Source organism: Tubulanus polymorphus, chromosome 3 (assembly GCF_964204645.1).
Source record: "Tubulanus polymorphus chromosome 3, tnTubPoly1.2, whole genome shotgun sequence".
NCBI classification, from domain to species: Eukaryota; Metazoa; Nemertea; class Palaeonemertea; order Tubulaniformes; family Tubulanidae; genus Tubulanus; species Tubulanus polymorphus.
The window spans coordinates 1,673,834-1,697,389 of record NC_134027.1 but is presented as its reverse complement, the minus strand read 5'-3'; the positions used below and the strand labels follow the sequence as shown (position 1 = coordinate 1,697,389).

The 23,556-nt window shown below is 36.1% G+C and overlaps 4 protein-coding genes across 11 annotated transcripts; 1 reads left to right on the top strand and 3 right to left on the bottom strand.

Annotated features, from left to right (window-relative positions):
* Positions 1–2: 2 nt before the first annotated feature.
* On the bottom strand, positions 3–3,282 carry LOC141902812 (uncharacterized). 2 transcript variants are annotated; one of them, XM_074790709.1, is made up of 2 exons: positions 3,045–3,282; positions 3–2,365 (listed from the first exon to the last, which is right to left on the bottom strand). In XM_074790709.1, the coding sequence occupies exon 2, from the start codon at positions 2,325–2,327 to the stop codon at positions 1,191–1,193; it is 1,137 nt and encodes a 378-aa protein (XP_074646810.1). In that variant the 5' UTR covers positions 2,328–2,365; positions 3,045–3,282; the 3' UTR covers positions 3–1,190. The 2 variants fall into 2 exon arrangements, with proteins under 2 accessions (XP_074646810.1, XP_074646811.1); XM_074790710.1 differs by having other exon boundaries at positions 3,049–3,282.
* A 1,160-nt stretch (positions 3,283–4,442) lies between these two features.
* LOC141902279 (AKT-interacting protein-like) lies at positions 4,443–9,836 on the bottom strand. 6 transcript variants are annotated; one of them, XM_074789933.1, is made up of 10 exons: positions 9,805–9,836; positions 9,415–9,482; positions 9,127–9,332; positions 8,962–9,026; positions 8,550–8,650; positions 8,349–8,437; positions 7,644–7,742; positions 7,451–7,558; positions 7,297–7,364; positions 4,443–5,960 (listed from the first exon to the last, which is right to left on the bottom strand). In XM_074789933.1, the coding sequence occupies exons 2-10, from the start codon at positions 9,430–9,432 to the stop codon at positions 5,950–5,952; spliced, it is 765 nt and encodes a 254-aa protein (XP_074646034.1). In that variant the 5' UTR covers positions 9,433–9,482; positions 9,805–9,836; the 3' UTR covers positions 4,443–5,949. The 6 variants fall into 6 exon arrangements, with proteins under 6 accessions (XP_074646034.1, XP_074646033.1, XP_074646029.1 ...); XM_074789932.1 differs by having other exon boundaries at positions 7,304–7,364; XM_074789928.1 differs by lacking the exon at positions 4,443–5,960 and adding an exon at positions 6,014–6,978 and having other exon boundaries at positions 7,304–7,364.
* A 258-nt stretch (positions 9,837–10,094) lies between these two features.
* Positions 10,095–16,141, top strand: LOC141901128 (uncharacterized). Its single transcript, XM_074788224.1, has 10 exons — positions 10,095–10,144; positions 10,633–10,785; positions 11,163–11,384; positions 11,772–12,079; positions 12,586–12,799; positions 13,523–13,580; positions 13,663–13,761; positions 13,842–13,867; positions 13,975–14,480; positions 14,975–16,141. Exons 2-10 carry the CDS (start codon positions 10,641–10,643, stop codon positions 15,956–15,958), a joined length of 2,562 nt encoding a protein of 853 aa, XP_074644325.1. The 5' UTR covers positions 10,095–10,144; positions 10,633–10,640; the 3' UTR covers positions 15,959–16,141.
* Positions 16,142–19,649: 3,508 nt separating this feature from the next.
* LOC141901921 (type 1 phosphatidylinositol 4,5-bisphosphate 4-phosphatase-like) lies at positions 19,650–23,192 on the bottom strand. 2 transcript variants are annotated; one of them, XM_074789494.1, is made up of 8 exons: positions 23,017–23,192; positions 22,408–22,607; positions 22,097–22,203; positions 21,905–22,007; positions 21,561–21,610; positions 21,390–21,480; positions 20,931–20,985; positions 19,650–20,682 (listed from the first exon to the last, which is right to left on the bottom strand). In XM_074789494.1, the coding sequence occupies exons 1-8, from the start codon at positions 23,111–23,113 to the stop codon at positions 20,594–20,596; spliced, it is 792 nt and encodes a 263-aa protein (XP_074645595.1). In that variant the 5' UTR covers positions 23,114–23,192; the 3' UTR covers positions 19,650–20,593. The 2 variants fall into 2 exon arrangements, with proteins under 2 accessions (XP_074645595.1, XP_074645594.1); XM_074789493.1 differs by having other exon boundaries at positions 19,650–19,955; positions 23,017–23,190.
* Positions 23,193–23,556: the final 364 nt, after the last annotated feature.

Below are 23,556 nucleotides of genomic sequence, written 5' to 3'. Positions count from 1 at the left end.
AACCGTAATATATTCGTTTATTGTAAAGTTTATTGTCTTTTATTGCTGTACTTCAGAGCCGTACTAGTATTTGCATTGGGCAGAGAAACCCAACAAAGGGCGGTTCCATTACATATAACAATAATATTTGCAATAAAGGGCCACTTTTTCCCCAACTGCCCCTCCCCTGCTATGTACGGCCCTGCATTGCCGTAATCTGAAGGATGTTTCATTTTATTGGTCTCATGAAATCAATCGACTGGATTCGAACCCACAAGACTGAAATGCTGACCAACTGCAATCAATATGCAGGATTCGAACCTACTGAACTATATCAAGTCTGAGGACTCGTAGATTGCATACGTCATATTGGCGGTCAACTGTGACAGTTTACTTCGGTTAGCCGTTCACGCTTGACTGCCAAATTGACGCGCTGTATGACGTCACGTGCGCTCTACAGACCTAAAGTATTCAATTCAGCTGATCTCAAACCCGTTCCTTTATTAACAATAAATTAGCGCAGTTCATTTGGGAATTGTCCAGCAAATTCCTTCTTCGAATTACTGAATTATTACTGTCATGAGAAGAGTATAATTGTGAATGAATAACTCATGTAAACATAACATGAATCTAAATACCGATCTTTTTCCATATGTGTTCCTTACTGCTTTTGTCTGATTTCTTTGATTTTTTTAACAACAAAAAAATAGATCAATTTATAGACGCATCGAGTATTGAAAAGATGATTCGCAAAAGTTATGATTCATGAATGAATGAATACTAATTCCATGGTCGATAGAGCACTTCTCGATGCGACGACTGCGAGTAGCTGATAAGGAATAACAGTTCTGTACCCATAGTGACCACCATAGTTCAACAATAAATGACTCAAGAGACTAAAAATGAGTCAGTTTTATCATTTCTAGCAAGATAGTTTTCAGAATACAATAAAATATATACATTTGAATGTTTGACCGATGAACGCGGGTTCCACTGTCACAACTAATCTGAGTTCAAAATTAGAGATTCCCGTAAAAATCAATGTCAGTTTATGATTATTTTTATCAGCGCATCTTTCAGTGACATTTTGAGCGTTCAGTCAAATAATCCAATACCGCAAGTCTATCCCGGATGACCTTTGTCAGTTTTATTAGCTAAAGTGTTAATGAATTTGTGACTAAACGATTGTTCGTTATTTCTAAATGCAGTCGTTATAAAGCAGTTATTTTCACAGTACGAACTGGTATTCCGGATTTTTTCTGAGTTTGCGGCGCTGTTTGCTGTTCCGATAATACCTTTTTCAATGAACCGCTAATTTCACAATTTTCGGTTTCAAGTTCGTGAATTTTACTGTTTTGTTCAGTAATCTGTTGTTCTTGTTTGTTGATCCTTGATTTCTGTATTTGTATCTCAGTTTCCACGGCATCCCGATGCTCTCTGTATTCCCTCATCTCCTGCTGCTGTCGTTGTATCTCGCCTTGTTGTTCTCTGGTTTGAGCTCTCAGAAATGTCAATTCTTGTTTCATGTCCTCCAGATCTTTGACGATGAATTTCAGCACTTTTAAATCGTCGTGGTGTTGACAAGTTTGTCGCATTGTAACCAACTCTTCGTCATTAAACTGACGCGTTTGATGAAGTTGGGAAAGTTCTTGTTTTTGGAGGGCGATTTGGGCGCGCAGTTCGTCTATATGGGCGTGTATACCACTCTCCCTCTGTACCATATGCCGCCTCTGCGCGTCAAGACGAACGTCTATTTCTCGTTTCTGGTCCTCGGATTTACAGATTATTTCCGACCGCAAAACTTCGATTCCCATTTTCAATTCTGCGATACAATTGTGTTCGCGATCTTCCGTACTCAATATCGGCATCCCGCATCCGTTTGGACATTCTTTCGTGCGGAATTCACAGTTTGTCAGATGTTCATCTAGTGCCCGTCGTTCAAGAGACACCGTGCATCCAATACTTGGACATTGAATTGTCACGAAACCGCAATCTCGTTCATGGGCTTCGACATATTCTAAATTGCATACGATTTCGCAACCGGCGCGAAAATTGCGGCAACGGATTTGTAATTTATCCAAATCGTTTTTCATATATCGAAAAAGTGGTCTCAGTTCAGTGATCCACAGCGGTCGTCTGTCCTCTGGACAGATATTCTCATGGACCAACCAACCGTGAATACAACCGGCGCAAAAAGCGTGTTCGCACGGTCCCTGTAGCGGGTCCTCAAGAACATCTCGACAAATACAACACAATAATCCATCGTTGACTTTCTCAACGAATCTTTCCTGGTCGTAACCCATTGTAACCGGTGAATATCGCAACGCTCTATCCAAATATGTTACCATAACACTGACGCAATGAATCGGCTACGCATTCGCAAACGCTGGAAAAAAAAACAAGAAAATTCCTCGCGTTAACGATAATGAATATAAATCATTTCTTCATTCATAGTTTTATTCTCAGCAGGGATTGACGTAAATTGTTCTTGAAAGCAAATTAAATTCATTCCCACGCGATATTCAGACACAGTTCGTGGATTTGATTAATTCAAAATATTATCGATGAAGGTTTGTACACACGGTACTATAGGGGACTACGAAGAATCCCATGGCAATTTTTCTAACTTGATATATATACAGGTTATTAATTCTAAGATAATCAAATGTTATATATCCCTAATTGCTAGTCGTGACGCAAGTGAAATGGTACGTAGCACATGTACAAGAGGGAATATATTGGATATCTACCTTTTAGAATTGGATATTAAATATTTACAAATACCAGCACACGAATGCCAATAACATATATATATATTTGTCCCATATCAATACTGATGTATATTTGTTTGATCAGACTTTTGAAAACACGAATTTATATATATGTTAATGTGTATTTATATTTGACAAAATTTTCGATTTGATTAAAAAATTATTCGATTCAAACGGTTTCAATTACGGCCAATAAACTGAAAGAAGTGACCACAATTTTGTTTCAACTGTCAGATTTGTGTTAACTTAATTTCATATCATCAGCAAAGACTAATGAAGCTACTCTACACTCACCTACAGCTATTGAAAGTTGAATATCGTCTGATAAAATTCTCCATATCGTCAATAATAATATTACAAACAATTCTTCCTCGATTCTGTATAAAGATTCTCCTTGGCTACGATACAAAGAAATAATGCGTAATACACAGTCGACGATTTCCAAATATGAGGTTAAAAATACGACTTCGCCCTGAAATCTTTCTTCGCGAATGTCGAAATATTCCAGTATAAACAGTGCACACGCTTCAAACTCTGCCGCAAACTACTGGCTTGATTTTTGCAGGTTAATTATATACCTTTGTCTGATCAGTACACGTGACGCCCGGAAACATTATTTATTATGACTGCAGGATTTAATGTTTTGGTATTCGGTATTTTGATGACGTTTCAATTACTTTGTACTGTTTACATTTGTTTATAATGTAGGCGGTCGTGACCGACGCGTGACCATTTTCATTTCGGCTCAGTCACAGCGAAACTCACGAAAACCGGTTCCAATACTTTTTAATAATTCAAACTATGATCGCATTCTTTCTGAATCATACAAAATAATGGACACTATTGAAGAAAGTATATGATTTATTTCAACATTTCCCTTTTGTGAAAAAAATACTTTTTGATCGCATGTACAAGGGAGGTCTATAAAAATAAATTGGGCTGTGGAGCGACAGTTTCTGGACAAGAACGCTGGGATATTACATAACTTCTCGCTCTATCTGAGCCACCGCCAAGTCTTTCATCTGAAAAAAGCGTCTCCGACAGTTACCATACAGAGAAAGATAAAGATTCGAGAAAGTTGACTCGGTAATTCCCGCTTCCCCGGTCAGTTCAGCCGAAGAGAGTAACGGAGTTTTTGTAGGAGACCGGTGGAGTAGGCGTGGTGATCCGTCGGATGGGACCAGTCCAGGCTTTGTGATTGGTGGTCAGACGCAGTATTCACTTATCAATCCGTTCAATCGAATCGATTGGCCGGCATTACAGGCACGTGTCTCGATCATCTTATGAGTGTGGTTTGCTTACACGAAAACAAATAGACAAACAGGAAAAAAAACAAGAACTGACGATGATCTCTAGGGTGAGATCGAAACGTCGTGTATTCTATATATTTTAGATTGAATAAATAAATACTTGTTTTTAAATTCTTTTAATCTGTAGATAGTGGGTTTTTATCTTATCATCCGTTCACCACGTTTGAGTGAGGTTATCGTTCTAAAACAAGAACTATTTGTCGGTGATAATAATTATCAATTTATTCAATGTTTGATATGTAACACCAACAATTCTTATTTAGTTAATTTTCAACCAATGGGGATTTCTTTCCCGGTTCCGGAGGGGAAATGTCCAATATCTGGAGTTTGTAGTCCTTCATCCTCATCTGATGTCAACAACCAAAAACAAATGAAACATACGTATTAATCAAATCAAATATGTTTATTTTAGCAGAAAATAATAATATCCAAGTCGTCATATACAATGTACAATGTACAAGTCAAGAATTATAACACTTATAATAGTTCATAGTTCGAACATAGCGTAGTCAGGAATTAATTTAGAATATGTGTGAACAAAGGATATCATTCTACAAACCTACTCTCAATAAACAAATCATCAGATCAATGCCTTACTTCATCATGACGACTCTTTCATCATGTAGAATAAACAGATATTCATTAAATCAGAGGACAGTGAACAATGACAGAGACTGGATAGAATTCTGAATAATCACAGAATACATCACTTACTACAAACACATGAGAGTAAAATAATCACAAAAACATTGAATCAACGTCCAGTTACAGTTCACGAGCCGGTTCAATAGTTTACACTTAGAGTTTGACTTGAAGAGTTAAAACATTGGAAATTAACTATTTCTAACTCCATTCAAACTGACATTCTAACTGTCAACTATCGAACCGAGTCCAGGGGCCAGTTGCACAGTCGTGACTTAAGTCCAAAAGTGGTCTCAAATCTTAAGACTGGTCTTAAGTTGTTAGATTGGCTATAGAACTAAGTTGGTCTTAGACTGGTCTTAAGTCTAAGCCATGACTATGCAACCGGCCCCAGGGGCCTTAAAGAATACGAGATACTACTTGGATAAATACTGTGGTAAAAATTGACTCTTATAATTATCACTATTTCAGTTGTTTACTGGATAACACCTTGGAGTAATCATCTGTAGTGAAATGATTACTCCAAGTTAACACTAACCAATAGGATCAATGATCAATCAAACATCATGACTCTGTGTGGTGTAATTAACGTAATTAACAACTCATTACTCAAGTACACATAAACATAAATAAATATTCTTGGATAATTAAATCGACTTTCAAGTTGAATAGACTTTCAACTTTACTTGGGTTTTGAAAGTCAATCCGTATTGTAAATCACATATTCAAAATATAAGTAAAATATTTACAATTCCATCACAATTCAGATGAACAGTCGATCTATGCTCCAACCTTGGAGTCGATTATAACTAATTACTCCAAATAAACACATACAAATTTAGATACTCCAAGCAATTAGACTGTTAGACCATAGTTATAAACTAGTTTATATGTCCATGGTTAGACCAAGGACTTAAATTTAACATATCCATGGTTAGTTGTAATTATGCAATAAACCGTGTGTGGCTCATATAAGGGCAGTTTTCAGTTGCCAAGCATCAGAGTTAATCAGATATTTAACAGTAAGCACCAGATGCAACTGTTGAGACATTCATAGCAGCTTTTGTCTGTTAACTTCTCCCTGTGACAACTTCCTCACAGATACTGGTAATAATGTTTTAACCATAGCAACACAATTGAGGTTTTATCATGATCCTGATTCGTCTTTATTATCACTGATTGAAAACATGTCCATCGAATCACTTTTCATCCACGATAATCCAGATGTCTGCGCACTTTTTGATCCATCATTTGTTTTCTGCAATTTACAGAAGAAGTTGAATAATTCATTAATACGAAATGACAACCGCATCGTTATGAGGACTGGAATTTTACACAGATATTCAAACTGAACTTAATCCCCGCAATCAAAATATTTAGAAGAGCAGGTGGACATGCAAACACTTGAGAGGAAATGTGACATTATCTAAATAAACCTTCCAAATCAAGAGGCACATTCACAGCTCAGAATGAGAAACACACTTGAGTTGTAAGCTGTTTCTATAACCAAAACGTTCTCAAATATTCATATTACAATCAGAGCACAAGATGAAGAAAGGCAATTTCTCTAATTTCGATGATTTATAGAAATAAAAGGTTGTAATGGCTTTCTAGAGTCTCATGTCTGGTTCATGTTTGTCATCAAAAGTCTGTTACCAAACACTCACTGAGGAACAATTGTTTCCCAGACACTAAGCTAGTTTAGTGCCACTGGTGGTCTATAGATTTCATCTGATAAGGTACTATAGCAATTGTTAACTGTTTTGATTGCAATAAAACATAGAGGTGAGGGATATTGATGAATAGTAGACACAATGGTTGAACAGAAGGGGGAGTGGTTGCAACTACAATTTAAAAGTGAAAGCTCTCCTGGAAAATTACTTAAAATTACCATTTACTACAGGACTTCCAGACCTGCCTGATGCACTAACTTGAATGATTGGTATTAAAGATTTTATAGACTCAAAGGAGGATCAACTTCAGCTAAGGTTCGTACATTTTCCAATAATATTTTTTTTATAATCCTGATAATTTTTGTTAATTTTCAAATAAGTGTACTTTTTCGGGCTTCACTTAACTTGCTGGACATACAGTATCAGATATTTCATAAGATGGTTCTGGTTTTGTTATTTTCATGATTTAGGGGAGAAAAAGCGCTCAAATCTTCTAAAGCAAGTTATTTTCATTAGCAAACAAAAAATATTCCATAACCATTGAAAGCATGAAATGAATAACTTAACACAACACTGTCTTACGCATTTTCTCTTAAAAATATGCTGCGTTTTAAATAGATAATACAACAAACATTAAAACCAATCAATACCGGTTTGTTAGCCGAACAAAACACTCGATGCCAACCGTTCCACATTAAAACTATAAGCGATAAATTAGCCATCATCTGCTGGAATATGTCAATTGTCTCGATTTAATAGATCTTCAAAATTATATAGCGTAAAATTCTATCATCTGACTTTTCATTTACTGCTAAGTATATATAAGAATTTTATATTCGTCAATTACAACATTACAAGAAGCAAGAAAATATAATAATGAGTTAGAGAGGAGTGAGAAATATAATAGAGATAGTTAGTTACCTAATACCTTAGGTTGAAGCATCTGTTTACGAACGTCTTCATGGATGGACGGATCCCACTGACTAAACCTGTATAAATAATCACATTTTGAAATTATAATACATCAGCATTAATAGCTGGAGATATGAAACAGGTCTGGATTATATGAAACCACCTGATAGAATGAGGGTCATCGGATGAAGGGGCATCGTAAAGTTTTTCTTTACAAATCTGTATCGATTCGTAAACTCTTCGTTTGTATAATTCCCCATCTTTATCATATCTGCAATGATTGTAACTAAGATATAAGAGTAAGTTTATAACAAAGAGCATTGAGTAATGAGGTGGGGGGGGGGGGGTTAACTTACAGAACTGCTGCCTCAGGGTTCAGTGGATTCGCGTTATCAATCTTATAGAAAACTCGTCGTGCATAGAGTAAAACTTGTGATATATGATTCACATTTCGTCTGAAATAAAAATCGAATTGTTCAAATATTTCATAAAAGTGGATATATCGATACACCAGTAAGGTGGATATATCGATACATCAGTAAGGTGGATACACTAATATATCAGTAAGGTGGATACACCAATATATCAGTCAGGTGGATATTATTGATTGTCGTGAAAAAAATTTTGTTTACCCAACAGTAGATTTAGATATATTGTGTATATTTCTAACAATATCAACACATGCAACCTGTACAATGTTTAAGCTGCAACAAACCATTACTATGCAATATGTATTATTCATTGAAGTAATCAAATACTTAAAATTTATTAGTTTGTAATAATCGATCATAAGAGTGCAGCCAATCTGAGGCTAATTAATCAATTTAATATTAATTTGTTCGTCAGTCTACTCAACAAACAGTGGTTGTTAAACAGTTTTTTGCTCAAAGTATAGACTGTAACCAGATAGACAGATAAATTTCAGGAATTACGAATGGCATATGATTTTTGATTTAACGAGAAAATATAAAAGAACAACCTAGTACAATAATATACCAAGGAGATAAACCAGGCAGGTGGACATAAGTGTATATACCAGCCAGATAGACATACATACACACCTCCATTTTTGAAATGCTCTTTTACAATCAAGTTCACCAGTTTCGGGGTTTATACATGGATGGAATATTGGCACATCGAATTTCAATCTCTGCAGAATAGAGAATAGAAATCACTGTTAGAATAGAATTTACAAAATATCATGGTTCAGTTGCTATATATCTTTATCTAAATGTGACTATGTCAACTCGATAAACACTTACCGGGCAATCGCCATCGGGGTAATTTTCTGGTATAATCAGAGAAAATTTGAATACTCCGTCTTGATATAATCCTTGCCGGATAAATAACACACCAAACCAAACTATTGGATATAAAATATTTCGCCATATTGGTTAAATTTGACTCTAGTAGTGGTTTATGTTTGATTAGTTGACCTCAAATTCTAAAGGATGCGGGTAGTTCCTATATTTGAGACTTTAGTACAAGAGTTATCTTTTAAGACTGGTCTTTATTTCTTAGATTCGCTAAAGAACTAGGCCTAAGATGATTTGTCTTTAATCCAGCTCTAGATTATGGGACCGGCCCAAGAATTTCTGGTAATGTAATTTGAAGCACAATTAAACAAATATGGCATCAAAATTGAGAATTAATAGCAATAAATCAATAACTTACGCAGGGATGATTTCGCTGATGGTATTACATATACACCTGGTAGTCTTTGTTTTTGTAATTGATGACTGAAAATAAAATTTGATAAAAACCATTTTTACATTTAAATGATCAAGTCCTACTTGAAATTAATAGGTTACGAGAATCAAATTAGTTTCAATGACTTACTATTCCGCTAGTAGTGAATATTCCAAGAAGAAAGGTCCGTAACTATGGTTTCCTTTAGGTGTACTCGTCTTTTTGTCGATCATTTTACTCGCGAGTTGTAATTGAGCTTGCGAATCAGGGATGGACGGTAGTGTCTTTTTACCCAGAGAATTTTGACGGCTCAGCGAACTAGTGCTTGGAGGGGTTTCTGCTCCATTCTCCAATGACTGAAATCATAGAATTACGAGGTGAATATAAAGATGTTTAGTGGATACAGCACAGAAACGCTCGGTCGGTGTTTGTACTTACTATATTTGATGACGCCATGACTATACATTATGTTGAATGAATGTCCTCGTTGTTAACTATTGCACATCCTGAAAATAATCAATTCTTAAAACAGCGTCTAAAGGCCCTATTAAAAAAGTCATATTATGATGAATAGGCCAAAAAGGTTTCAAAAATAATCAGGATTCAGTTCAGAAATAAACAAACGAACAGACCCACCCAGCAGGACGGGGGAGGATTGTGTAGGCAGCCTAGCAGGAGAGAGGTAACGTTAGAGGGGAGAATATTTGATTTTTCACGACACCCCCATCGATCACCAGCCCACACAAGCAGCTTGCATAATGAAAGTGAGTACGGCGATAAGGTGATAATTCAAATGATAATCTGTCATGTTTTAAAAATTTCTCTCACCCTGCCCTCCATGTTTGACGGTGCTGTCATCTATATGTTTACTGATTAATCGAGAACCGGGTGGCTCCGATCATATATTTTTCACACGCCAGATTTTTCTCGTAATTTCACTGAGTATTCAACAACTATAAGATGCTAATCTCAAAGATTCGGAGATTTTTCCTCTTTTTCAAATCATATTTCATTCTAAAACTCTTGACTCTTCCCGGTCGGTTTCTCGGAGCTATCCACCATCAATACTCAGTTAACGATAGATGGCGAGTGAGTGGTTTCTCGTTTCGCACGACTGACCGAGTTTTATCTGCTGCTGCTGGCTGAAAAAAACTTCAAATACATACAGGTTCTTATTTTAGGTCATTTATATGTTGAATTAGAAGCACAATGTGTAATACAATGAATGAATGAGAGTATGTTTCACAGAGGCACAGCAGCTGTCAAAATTACGTCACGACCTTTTTGGGCGAAAAGGCTACAAAAAATTGCGTTACACTTGCAGCAGCAGCATTTATAGTCTGTAATAAAACGCTCATAGAATGTTCAATGTTGATCTCTACGATTTATCTGGGTATAAATAGAAAATGTTGTCACTTTGTTGAATTTGCGATGTAGCCTGATATTAGTGCCATGGCCCGATCCACTTCAGGCTCCTACAGTACTCCTACAAAGGGTGCACTTAAGACTTTTGCAAGTTTGAACTTGGTTTATCCTCCAGGTCATCCTATACTCCGGTGCTGAAAAGCAACCTCACTACTGTGGTCCCCTGGGTGCATACTTTCTCATGTCATGACTCAAATCTAGAATTTGAAATGGAAATCTATATGTTTTCAGCAGTTGAAATGGCAGGTCGAGGCAGAGGGAAGAAACTTGAAAGACCCCGCCCCCTGAGATCGTTGAGCGTGCCTTGCGTAACTACAGAAATTCCGATTGGTCCAGTCCAGAACGAGCACCAAACAATCCGTCCAACAGATCACAAAGAACATGGTAAGTCTGTCTTCTATTTCACAGGCCCAACTCTGTGGGACCATGGACGTATTAACTAGAGTCTAAAACTGAGTAAACTGAGTCTAGTTTATACGTCCATGGTGGGACTGATTAGTTCTTTTGTTGGGAAAACAATTAGGATAGGCCTTGATTAGTGCTTACTTTTCAGGTATTAAATCCAATGAAAATGCTGAAAAGTACTCATTTTGTGGACTCAATGTCTAATACAGTTCTACGGATGATTTTTGACGGTCTCCAGAGTCGTCATGACTTAGTCAAAATTCAACATGGTTTTTCCTTCCAAATTTTGAATTTGAATGCATTTTCTTATTTCATGGCTGAAAACTGAACTTCTCATTTCAACTGTCTATTTTCAGTGCTGTTCCCAACAGTAGGCAGAGGAAGAGGCAAAATTCAAAAACCACGTCCCCTCAGATCAATAAGTGTTCCGGATGCTACGAGTCCCGAAATACAACCAACTGTTTCACTTAACACGATATACAGCCCCGTGAAAACAATACACCCCACTACTGTTACTGGTGTTAGAAACCTACCACCGGTGACACCGAAAAAAACTGAAACTCAACTCAAAAAAGAAAGTGAGTAAAAAGATTTTATTTCAAACAATATTCACACTTCTCTATTGGGTCTTGATGCACGTCTCTATGAGACACCTGTAAGACCTTCAGTATTTTAAGTAGTGTGTGAAAAAAATTTGGAAAAAAAACTGAAAGAAAAATCTGTGAATAATTAGATTTACGAGAATCTCGTTTACATGAAATTTATGATAAAATCCTGGTATTTTCTGTAAGAAAAAAGATTTAAAACGCTTGATACTCCTGTGAAATGTGAAAATTCCACACTGGCAAAATGAGACAAAACCTCAGATTCTAGAACGTAAAAAATCTCAAAGAATAGATAAATCCCTGAAGAGAAAAATTCCTGACGTAGAAAATGTATGAATATGATTCATATTTTTATTCCAGTGGAAAATGTTTTGACAGAGATTGATATGATACAGATGAATTTACCGACGTATAAATGGAATCATCCGGAGGTGAGGAGGATGCTGGAACTCGTGAGGAAACACGGATCCGCGATGGAGTATCACATGCGCGAGGACGTCGAGAATCTGTTCGACGATTTCCGTGATTTAGTGAAATCTAATCACGTGAATTCGATGATACGAAGTGAACTGCTCGAGGTGATTGAAGATCGCGCTCGCGGGTGGATGATGGACGATGACACTAGATATTACTACATTCAGAAATCTAAACAGATGACGGCACAGAAGGTAACTTCTTAATTCAATCAGGGTTCCTATGACTCCTTGATTCCTTGGTAACTCCATGGTAAATGGAAAATGTGCTGTTAAAGGTGCTTAAAAATCCTTTAATCTTGCAAAATGCCCTAAAATTCCTGTGAAACTTTTCATTAAAATGAGTTGAGACCAGGATATTTCTTGTTTTGACAATTAGGCGGAGTCGTTTTTGGAACCAGGAACCAGTGAATTAGATGAAAGAATAAAATTCTCTTTTTCTCTCTGTTAGGAACCTTTAATTTAATTCCTTTAAAACTTTTTATGGGTTACACCTACGATTAGTCGAGACCAGGATATTTCATGTTTTGACAATTAGGCAGATACTGAATTTGAAATCAATTTCAGTGGTTTCACTTGGACGTGAACCAATTGTGTCTGATTACTAAAATAAGATAATATCCAATACTTTAAGAGTCTGATTAGAACCGCGCACCCGTGAATTAGGTAAAAGAATAAAATGCTGTTTTTCTCTTTGTTAGGAACGATTTCTGGTGAAGAAAGTGAAAGTGATTCAGGATGACGTAATCGATATGAATTCCGTCGTTCCTGTTTACGACGACAATAAAATCACGTTGCATTATTCGTTTAAATTCGAAATTCCGGTCGTTATGACTGAAACGTTGACCGGCAAACGAGAAGATCGAATCCGTCTGATCGAGAGTATATCGGGCACGAGAATCAGTCTGAGTAGAGGTCAGTTTATATCACAGTCAGCATAGCCTGTGTTTATACCTATTGACTTGAAGAATTTGTTGTAATAAAGATAGATCTATGGAATATGATATGTATGATAAGATAAAAACCGACTATCTACAGATTAAAAGAATTTAAAAACAAGAATTTATTTATTCAATCTGAAATATATAGAATACAAGACGTTTCGATCTCACCTTAGAGATCATCGTCACGTCGTGTATTCTATATATTTTAGATTGAATAAATAAATTCTTGCTTTTAAATTCTTTTAATCTGTAAATAGTGGGTTTTTATCTTATTATCCGTTCACCACGTTTGAGTGTGGTTATTGTTCAGTGTTTATTACTAGTGATTTGAAGAATTTGTTGTAATAAAGATAGATCTATGAAACATGAAATGTATGATAAGATAAAAACCGACTATCTACAGATTAAAAGAATTTAAAAACAAGAATTTATTTATTCAATCTAAAATATATATAAGACACAACATTTCGATCTCACCCTAGAGATCATCGTCATGTCGTGTATTCTATATATTTTAGATTGAATAAATAAATTCTTGTTTTTAAATTCTTTTAATCTGTAGATAGTCGGTTTTTATCTTATTATCCGTTCACCACGTTTGAGTGTGGTTATTGTTCAGTGGTTATTCCTAGTGATTTGAAGAATTTGTTGTAATAAAGATAGATCTATAAAACATGAAATGTATGTTTTTCAGAGAGTTCAAACGGTGCTAAGCAGGTGTCTGTATTTGGTCCAACTGAAGGAAATATTCTGTAAGTAATTCCTGGTTTATCATTAATCGGAATTTACATTTACTAAAAGAATGACTCATTATGTTTTATTCTATATCTATAGGAACTGCGTTTATATCATCAATGACACTTTGAAAACTAACGAAGCCCCGACTGCTACGAAATATTCTTATCTCGGATTATATGACAACAATGCAGATGGGTATGTCGTTGGGATTTTGATCGTCGAGAAGTTGAAATTAGATTTTGTGTGTTTAATTATTAATTATTTTCTATTTTCAGAGCAAATCTTCCGTCTCATCAAACCAGTAAGTTATTTTTAGTCATATTCTTAAATATTTTGTGCTTATCAACTTTTGAAATTCATCGAAAAACAGATTTTTAATTCCATCATTTATTTTTGTGTTCATTTCAGGACCTCGAATTCGTAGAATTGAGAGTATGCCGGCGGGGGACGGTTGGGAAACCGAAATCGAAAGCAAAGATCGTTTGCGTCGTTACAGCGATTCATCGTTGAAACGTCACGGCGAAAGCTATTCAAACTTTTCGACTAAAAACTCCGATTCACGTAGCGTCTGTTCGAGTGGATTCGGAGATGTCGATGAGGATCCGTGGGACAATGATGCCGCCGCCGCCGCCGCTGTTACAACGCCGATTAAAGAATCTATCGTAATTCCCAGAAATTCCAAAATAACAGAAGAAATTGAGGAGAATTCAGTATCCGAGGATCTTGGATGCGTTTCTAAATTAAGCGATGAACTGCCAGTAGACGCTCCACTAGCCGAACTACCGGTGAATGGTGTTTATACTCGTTCATTCCTGTGTAAATGTTACAAGTCGCCGTTTAGCTCTATTCAACCGGCTGATTGGGAGACAATCAAAGAAAACCCTTGTTTGCGACCGATTCTTGGTGAACTGTGGGTAAATATCGCTACTAATTTCAAAATTCTGAAAACTACAATCGAAATGTGCCTCATAAAAAAGTGTCCTCACGAAATTCATCACATTACTGAAGTTGTCACTATTTCTGAGTCCTTATTCGCATATCAAATTCGATTTATGATTGGTTAAGTTGTCGTTTAGATGGATTAGTGGTCATTATAACGATCATCCCACCAAATTCAGCGAGTTTGAGTAAATAACAAAATACTCATGCACTTCTTAATGTTATATACTGTATACAGTGGAACCTCGTAACAACAAACTTCACTGGACCAAAAAATCTGTTAGTTATAAACGGATAGCATCGTTATAGCCACTATAAAAATAATCAATATTCTCTTATGTGGGACAAAATTCTAGGTTTGTTATAACTGATAAATCTGAGGTCATTAAAACGAGGTTCAACTGTATCACATTTAAAAATTGTTCACATTTATATTCAAGGTGATAGGAAAATTTGTTTCATATTTTAGAAAATTCCCGGACGAATGGAAAAGATAGATTTGTATGAGCGTTTTGGTTGTAATGGTGGTATAGTGCGTCGTCCTTTTCTTGCTACAAGCTGGCCACGCCCGAGATCTGGCGAGATGGATTCCACTACAACCAGGCCGCGAATAAACTCTGGATCTAGTGAGACAGAGCCTACAAGCAGGCCGCGAATAAACTCTGGATCTAGTGAGACAGAGCCTACAAACCGACCACGATTAAACTCAGGATCTGATGAGAATAAATTCTCACCTCAGATAAATAGCAACTGTGATAAACCAGATAGTATTAATACAAAAGATGGCGCTTTAATCGCAGGCGCGCGAAATGAGCCGAGTTCCAATAAACTTCATCTATTCACTACCAAAGAAGAGGATAATAAACTTGAACATAAAACTGTCGCTGAAATAGCTTTACCGGATAGTTTCGACGGGGAATTATCGCTGGAAAATTTAAAAATCGAAGAGATTCCTTTACCGGAGGGTAGGGATAGTGATTTAGATGAATCTCTTCCCGGTGAGTGGGACGTAGAGATGGAAATCAAGTTCCACAGCACGACAATTGGTGACATTCCGTTACCGAGTTCGAGCTCGTCGGAAAGTGATGTATCACCTCCGCCTCCAGCAGCACCGACCGCTCCAACTCCAGCGCCATCTATCACCCGCAGTAAGTTTCAACCGAATATACGACCGTTACTATCAATACCGCAAACTCCGATGTGGTACGTTCCGTACCCGCCTCGTCCTGACAACAGAGTATTATTGAGACAACCCCCGCCGCCGAAATGGTACGCTCCGTATCCGCCGCATCCCGAACACCCGCTGAGACACCCCCCTCAACCGAAGTGGTACGCTCCGCATCCTCCTCATCCGCAGGAATTATTGAGGCGTAGAATGATGCAACCTGCATTTCACCCTATCAGTTTTTCTCCGATATGTAACCATAATCCTAATCAATATTTCTATTACTAATCAATTTTGATTGCACTCTCCTGCTAGAGAAATAATTGACTCAACATTGACTCGGGCCTTGGTGTTGATATCTAATGAAATAAATAGTTAATTATTGTTAAACGTTCTTGTATTTTAGATGCAGTTTTCTCTAAGTAACCGCATTTATTTTTGGGTGAGATGCATGTTTTGCTTTATATGTCTCGTGCTAAAACGGCAAAAAATGAGCCAATTTCACATGAATATGAATCTGTATGGACGAAAGTGTCTTAATTTCGATTTTCGTTGTTTAAACATATTGTTAAATGTTGATGTTTAGTAATAGTGAAACTGGCTCCGAAATCAGCAGTTGTCTCCTGTAACTGTTCTATAAATAGAATTATTGTACAGATTTTCGTTCTTTTGAAGAAAATATCTTTTTCTTCCTAACTGTACTTCGTAGATATCGCTATCTGCTTTATGGCTGTGCCTTCAAATTAACTTCATTTATTTCTTACCCGATAAGAAGTAGAAGGTTTTTTTGTATCTTCCATGCATTTTCACTGCTTTACTTTATTTGTACTCATATATGTCTTGCCACTTGTCCTGAAACTAATTGTCTGGATTATCGTGTGCCCTAAACAAGAAGTTTCCTTCTCCACTTCACATGCGATGATGTCACATCATAGTTCTGACTGTCCCAGAATTAGTTCGTCATTGATAAGATGAATCGGTCACGTGTGATCAGGGGCAAGCTGAGTTAGCTAGCAGGGAATTCCCTCTTGTGCGCACACCTCTCCTATAATACATTACAATATCACGTCAGTTTGCTTGTGCTATTTTTGTGTTCGATGTTATTGCGGTGCTAGTTAATATACTGCTTAATGGTCCAACAACTGCTTGCATTTACTTTCTATTTCTCAGCAACACAATAGAATAGCATTTGAACTATATACATAGCCACTGCGACTAAATGTCTTATGATATTGATAAGAACTTTGGTGATATAATTTGAATGAGTTCAATGACATTAAGTTCTACAATTATTTTATCATTGAGTCTTTATCGCATTATTTTCTATTATTCATTACTCACAATGCACCTTTCATACCAGGTATATAAATACATATTTATATATTTCACCAAATGAGTGATGTATTTTTATAGTTTTTTACGCATTGAAATGCTAAGACTGTTATGGCTGTAATGTCCAATTATTTCAAATTTCAATCATTTTTGATACATGAAAGTGAGTGATGCCTCATCAGTTATTTAGAAAAATGTTAGTTTTGTTTCGTTTCGATGTCATCAACTCTCTTCATGTATTTTGTTTTCAATTTCGAACCTGAAATAATTGGCCATTTGACAGCTTTAGGGCAGATAGCATTTTTGTGTCAGACACATTTTTACATCTTCGCACACTGTAGCCTTTTGTAAATAGTAGTGGAGATTTCAGAGCAAATGAGATTAGAAAAATCAGAATCATTTAACTGAGATCGAATTTAGTTAATGAAATCGTCATAATGTTTGTCATTACTTATTTTGTTTGTTAAATTACAAAAAGTTTAACTAATTCAGTATTATCGAAACAATATAGATATTATAAAAAATACATTTATTGTAAATAGTGAAGATTTATTGTAAAAAGACAAATCTCTTAGTAAAAACTATTGTTATGCGATGATCGTAACAATGTATCGCATTTTTGTTCTCAAATCTCTACAAAATGCTGTTATGAATGATTATGATTAAGCATTCAGCCTGTGTTGTTAGTTATCTGCGCTTTTATATGTCCTTTCAGCTGGTCCCTTCCCCTTTGGTATTTTTGTGACCATAAATTGTGCCAATAAATGCGCTATCTTATCATGACAGAGGTTATTTTCGCCCACCTATTTTTTCTATCCCCATTTTACCCGGTAGGCTGTATAAATATATTTGACATTTCAATGAGTCTCGAAGCCCCTTATCTCCCTTCCCTATTAGGTATATCTATATCTTCATATCCTAAAATCTCTTCCATTACAATTTAATCTAATTACGGTCTAATCTAATACATAAAATTTCCCTTTTCTAAACTTTGCCTGATTTAAAAATCCCCGAACCTATTACGATCCATATCCTATATATCCCATTAACAAGTGCTAATTTTAAGATATCCCTACCTTATGATGTGTATCCCCCAATTGGTTTGATGCCTTTGTATTTCCTTATGTATTGATCCCAACTTTGTGTGGCCCAACTATTATATAATCAAGATATCCCTGTATCAATCCAAATTTCCCACTCCCAAGTGAGTATCTCCTATGAAAATGCTAAAAACCATCCCATTTCGATGTATGACCCCTCATCGTGAAAACACAAGACGTGGAATGCGCCAGTGTACATAAATTAACCATTTGTTAGAACCATTTATTTTCTTTGTAAAATAAAATGACGAGGACATGACGTTATTCAGGATATGTAGTGTTTTTTTTCTAGTCATGCAATTTTCTACACAAGTCTGTAATTCACAAAATAAACATTTTGTACGAAACTTTGTCATATTATGCGTTGGTATATTTGACATTTTATATGTTTGCTCGGGATATTCACAAACTTGCAGCACTTTTGATGGCACCAGTTCCAAACCAGAGACCAAAAATCACAAAAAGAACAGTTCAGCTTCGTGTCAACTCCTCAGCCATTGATAACAAACCTTTTTTACTAGCCAAACCGACGAAAAACAAAATGCATTGTTTACTTGATGTCTTTGAATATTAAATTTATTTTTAAACTTTATGTACAGTCATAACAGGTAAGTATATATATAGCACACATATTTTGTACATGTGACTTAATTGCACAATGGTAACCTGTGTGTGATAACCGATAGTTGATTGGACTACTTAATGTTTTTAGACATATACTTTACTATGTCATGTACATCTATTAGGCAGATTTCAATAGGACACTTTCCACTTCAAAAATGGCAATTCTTCCTTCCAGAACCGGTAGGAGCATATTCTGGTCGAGAGATTGCATCAGAAGAGAATTGCACAACGGCTTGAGCCCAATTTCTTTATTTCTATAAACATCATTATTGAAGGATGTATAGAACAGACATGGACATTATGTACATGTGTAAATATCATGATACAATATCAGAAGAATGAAGTGTTTGAATGGTCTAACATTTCCTTCCTCTCTGCTGCTCTAGATAGATTATTTGGTGGAATGATTTTTCGGGGAATTCCTCAAATGATTGCAGGGTCCGATTTTTTGGGGAATTCCTCAAATGATTGCAGGGTCCGATCTAAGCAATCGTCATATCATCATAAGGGCAAGTAGGTTATCATTTTCACTTGTCCTCAGGACTAGTGCAATTTTACGTCTCGAAGCTTTTTGCCAATTGATACAACAGTTGGACTGCTTGTGTAGGGCAAGTAGATTTAAGTAAAATTTCAGATACGCCTGCCCCCAGGCAAGAAGTTCTTATTCCTTAGATTGGACTCTGGATTGGAATATGTATATACAAATTCAGACAGTAGTGAAGGATAATGCTGAATAAAACCAAGTAATGTGTGCACATATATATATATATATATATATATATATATATATATATATATATATATATATATATATATATATATATATATATATATATATATATATATATATATATATATAAATATATAAATATATAAACATATATATATATATATATATATATATATATATATCTATATATCAACTATTATCATTTCCTATGACATTCAATCAAATACAAATAAATAGAAAAATATCACAAACTGTTAAATGAAATACAAAATAATGCAATAATCACAGATATAACATATTAAAAATGTCAAGGGACAGCTGGAAGATGATGGTACGAATGTATTGGCCTATATTGATCAGCATGAAGAGACAATGATTTGAATATGAACAGTACTCGCGTTCCATGCTTAGTTCACTGAATTGACTATTGGACTAATAGGCATTAGAAATGCATAATAAACAGCACGAACCAACGCCAGAATGCCGGCTGCATAAAACCCTGAAACAAAAATACTTCATTATTGACACATGATTTTTGATGATTATTCAAAATAGATTGATTTACAATATATATCATATACATTATGTGTCAATTATAGTGATTAAATACAGGTTTATGCAAAGGTAGATCTATTCAAGATGTATTTAATGAGGCCTGTATCACCAGCTATCCCACTAGATGGCGTGCGTATCAAACATGGCAACTACATCATCATTTTGTTCATCTATATTTCAATGTCCCACGAAACCTTTGACAAATTATGACTCTTGAAATTTAGGATTCATATAAAGCATGATCTTAATTCATCATTCATTCAATTTGAGAAATTACCGATGGATTTTAATCGAATCAAACAAAAATGTTGTTTGAACGCACACCAGCGACACCTGGATGTTCACTTGCCACAGTCGAACGTAGCCACCTGTTTTCGTTGCTCTAGATTCGATCAAATTAAGCGGTAATCATAAAAATCAATAATTATCAATCCGGTAGTCGAAAGAAAGTCTTCATTTGAAATCTAAACGTTTTTGAATTGTCAAGATGTTCGCTCATTACTGTCATAGAACGACATACACAACAATATAAACACACACGATCGCTACGTGTACGTGAGGGCGAGTGGTTGACATCTGATTTTACGAGTACGGTCCTTGAACGGTGCTGACTCCGATTCCACAGTAATAAATACTCCGCGCAAACATAACTATCGCAGCTAGATAAAATACTGCAAGACAATTAAACAATGAGTGAATCACATCTGATTGAATGATTAGAAATATAACTCGAATCGGACAGCCGAATTGATATTCCGTTGCGATGGTTTGGAGAATTGTAATTGATTGAGTTCATTCATAATTCGACTTGAAAGCATTTGAGGAGTCAATTGGAAATATATGATATTTAAGCGTATAATTATTGCAGGAAATTTTACATTAAGTTATTGATATTTCTATATTAACAGTTGTAACTTACCAGTCCACAACACATAGTATCCGCCATGTTCACTGGCGAGTACGAACGTGCCAACCTGAAATAGATATATCTAGTGATAAGGCTAAAAAAAATTGATACCTTGTTTCTCCGCTCTGCTGAGCTTAAATATTGACCCGGCCGGCCGCCTATCTACCCTATACATTACTTTTTTTTAAAATCGTGATCAATTTTACCACAACAGACCCGGCCGCTATAGGAATGAACTGTTTATAAATTTTATCATATTTTACAAAAATGACCCGGCTGCTGCGGAGAAACAAGGTATAATTTTTGTTTAGCCTAAACTAGTTTTTCGGATTTGAACGAGCGTTTCTCTTGAAGGCGATAAGTCAAACACATCCATACCCATCACGTTAATGCATTACAATAAATAGCTGATCATTTTTGCTAATCAGAAACTACATTATAAAGTGTGAGTATTATAAAACGGACACTTACGGTGACTCCGATTGCGATTGCTAGAAATACTAATCCGATAACAAGGTGAATGATAGCCCTCATGCGAGCGTAAGTGGGACCTACTGACGACCTGCAAAATAATCAACATCGAACATAATTCATCGCGCGATGAATTTCGCTTTCGAAATAATTCACTGATTTGAAACTTACACTTTACGACAATCAGGACATCGAGCTAATGCACTGTTTTCACGACCGAACTGAAAAAATAAAAAACAATTTTGGCTAAATAAAAATGATACCGTGTTTCTCCGCAGCGGCCGGGTCATTTTTGTAAAATATGATAAAATTTATATACAGTTCATTTCTATAGCGGCCGGGTCTGTTATGGTGAAATTGATCACGATTTTAAAAAAAGTAATGTATAGGGTAGATAGGCGGCCGGTCGGGTCAACATTTAAGCTCAGCCGAGCGGAGAAACAAGGTATCAATTTTTTTAGCCTTTATGAATGATTCGTACGAACTGTTTAGGAGTAGAATACTGTGGTACTTACGATGAATGTAACTCCACAATGATAACAAACAGCTCTCTTTAACGATCCAGGAGATTGTACTGTAGTTACTGTACTCTCTGAACTGAGGCGTATCACTCTTTTACTACAAATAAAAACAAACAGAAAAACGAAATTGAAAATTCAATGAAGTTGATGATTTGAAATGACCGGTTCAGAGTCGAGAATACTCACCAGTTTTGTCGGGGACAAGCGATACGCTGAGACTGTTCTCGACATATCAATAAACAATTACACGGGCATCTTACATACTTCTTACCAGGAGGAGCAACTTTAATCGGCTGAATTATAGAAAATATCTTAGATTAAAACAGAATTGAGGATTCAAGAGGTAAATCTGTTAATTTCAATCAAGAGATGAAAATTCTTATGATGTTCAGGAATTTTTTTCTAAGATTTCATTTTATCAGCTTCCAGTTCTGAATTGGGCACCAAAAATGGCAATAATATCAATAATAATAATGATGTTAATTATTAACACGTACCGTTGCTTCATTACAGTTTCCACATTTAACAACATGTTGTCGTAATTTCCCTGTTATGTCAATTGGAGTTTGACATATTTTACAATTTACAGCTTGACCCTGCGTCTGTGACGGCGTATAGGGCGGTGGTAACTCATCTGGACCAATAGGTGGCACTGATACAACAGTCTGTCCCCCGGCTGCTGTTGGATTTGCAACTCCTGTGAAAGTAGATGAAATCACACATGATACATGGTAGAAGAGAGCTCAGAAAATTACTGAGCTCAGTTTCAAATTGACTCCCTGACAGCCTGAATAAATCCGACATCCCGAATCTGAGAGGACAGTTTCTTAGTCAGCGGTTCCTTGTACTTCCCATCACCACAGTAACTGGACTAAACACCAACAATTCAAATCATAACACTCACTCTCCGACTCCAACAACCACAACACAACAATCAATCTCAATCAAAACCAAACCATTGGCATTATAAACTGAACTGTTTTTTTAAAAATAATTTACAGCAAACAAATAATTAACCTACGGCTATATTACAGTTTAGGATCTATTCTCTGACTTAATCAGGTAGATCTAAAAGTATGATCATTTATTCATTTTCAAACAATTACCTGATGGGTATGGAGTATAAACCGGTGGTAATTGGGCATCATTGCTTGATTTATCGCCTAAAAGAGGAGCTCGTTCATTTTCGCGACCGTCCGCCATTTTGTCCAATTATTCATGTGACGTTACAATTATAAACCGGTAGACGGCAGCACGAGACGGCTCCGAGTAACGTCGCGGGTTCGAATCTAAGCTGACGTCCGACTCTCAACCTTACCAAATATATGTTGTTTAAATGGGTCAGTGACGTGCGCGATATCATCGTGTGACAATGAATATTCTTCAGTCGTTTGGTGCAATCTGACAAGCGACTGTTTTGAGTGTCGTGGGAGGAGGGAGGGAGTGGGAGCCGGCGCTTGTCCTTGACGGGCGTTCGAATAATGCCGCTTAAACGGCAATTATCGTGTTTAATGCAAACTCTGCGATGCCAGTTTTACAACTTAGTTCCACTTAATGAGACCTATCTGGGTGTCATTACCCCTCCCCAAATATTTCGACCCAGTCCTCGCGGATCTTTAGAGGGGCCCAGTCATGTCACTTTCGCG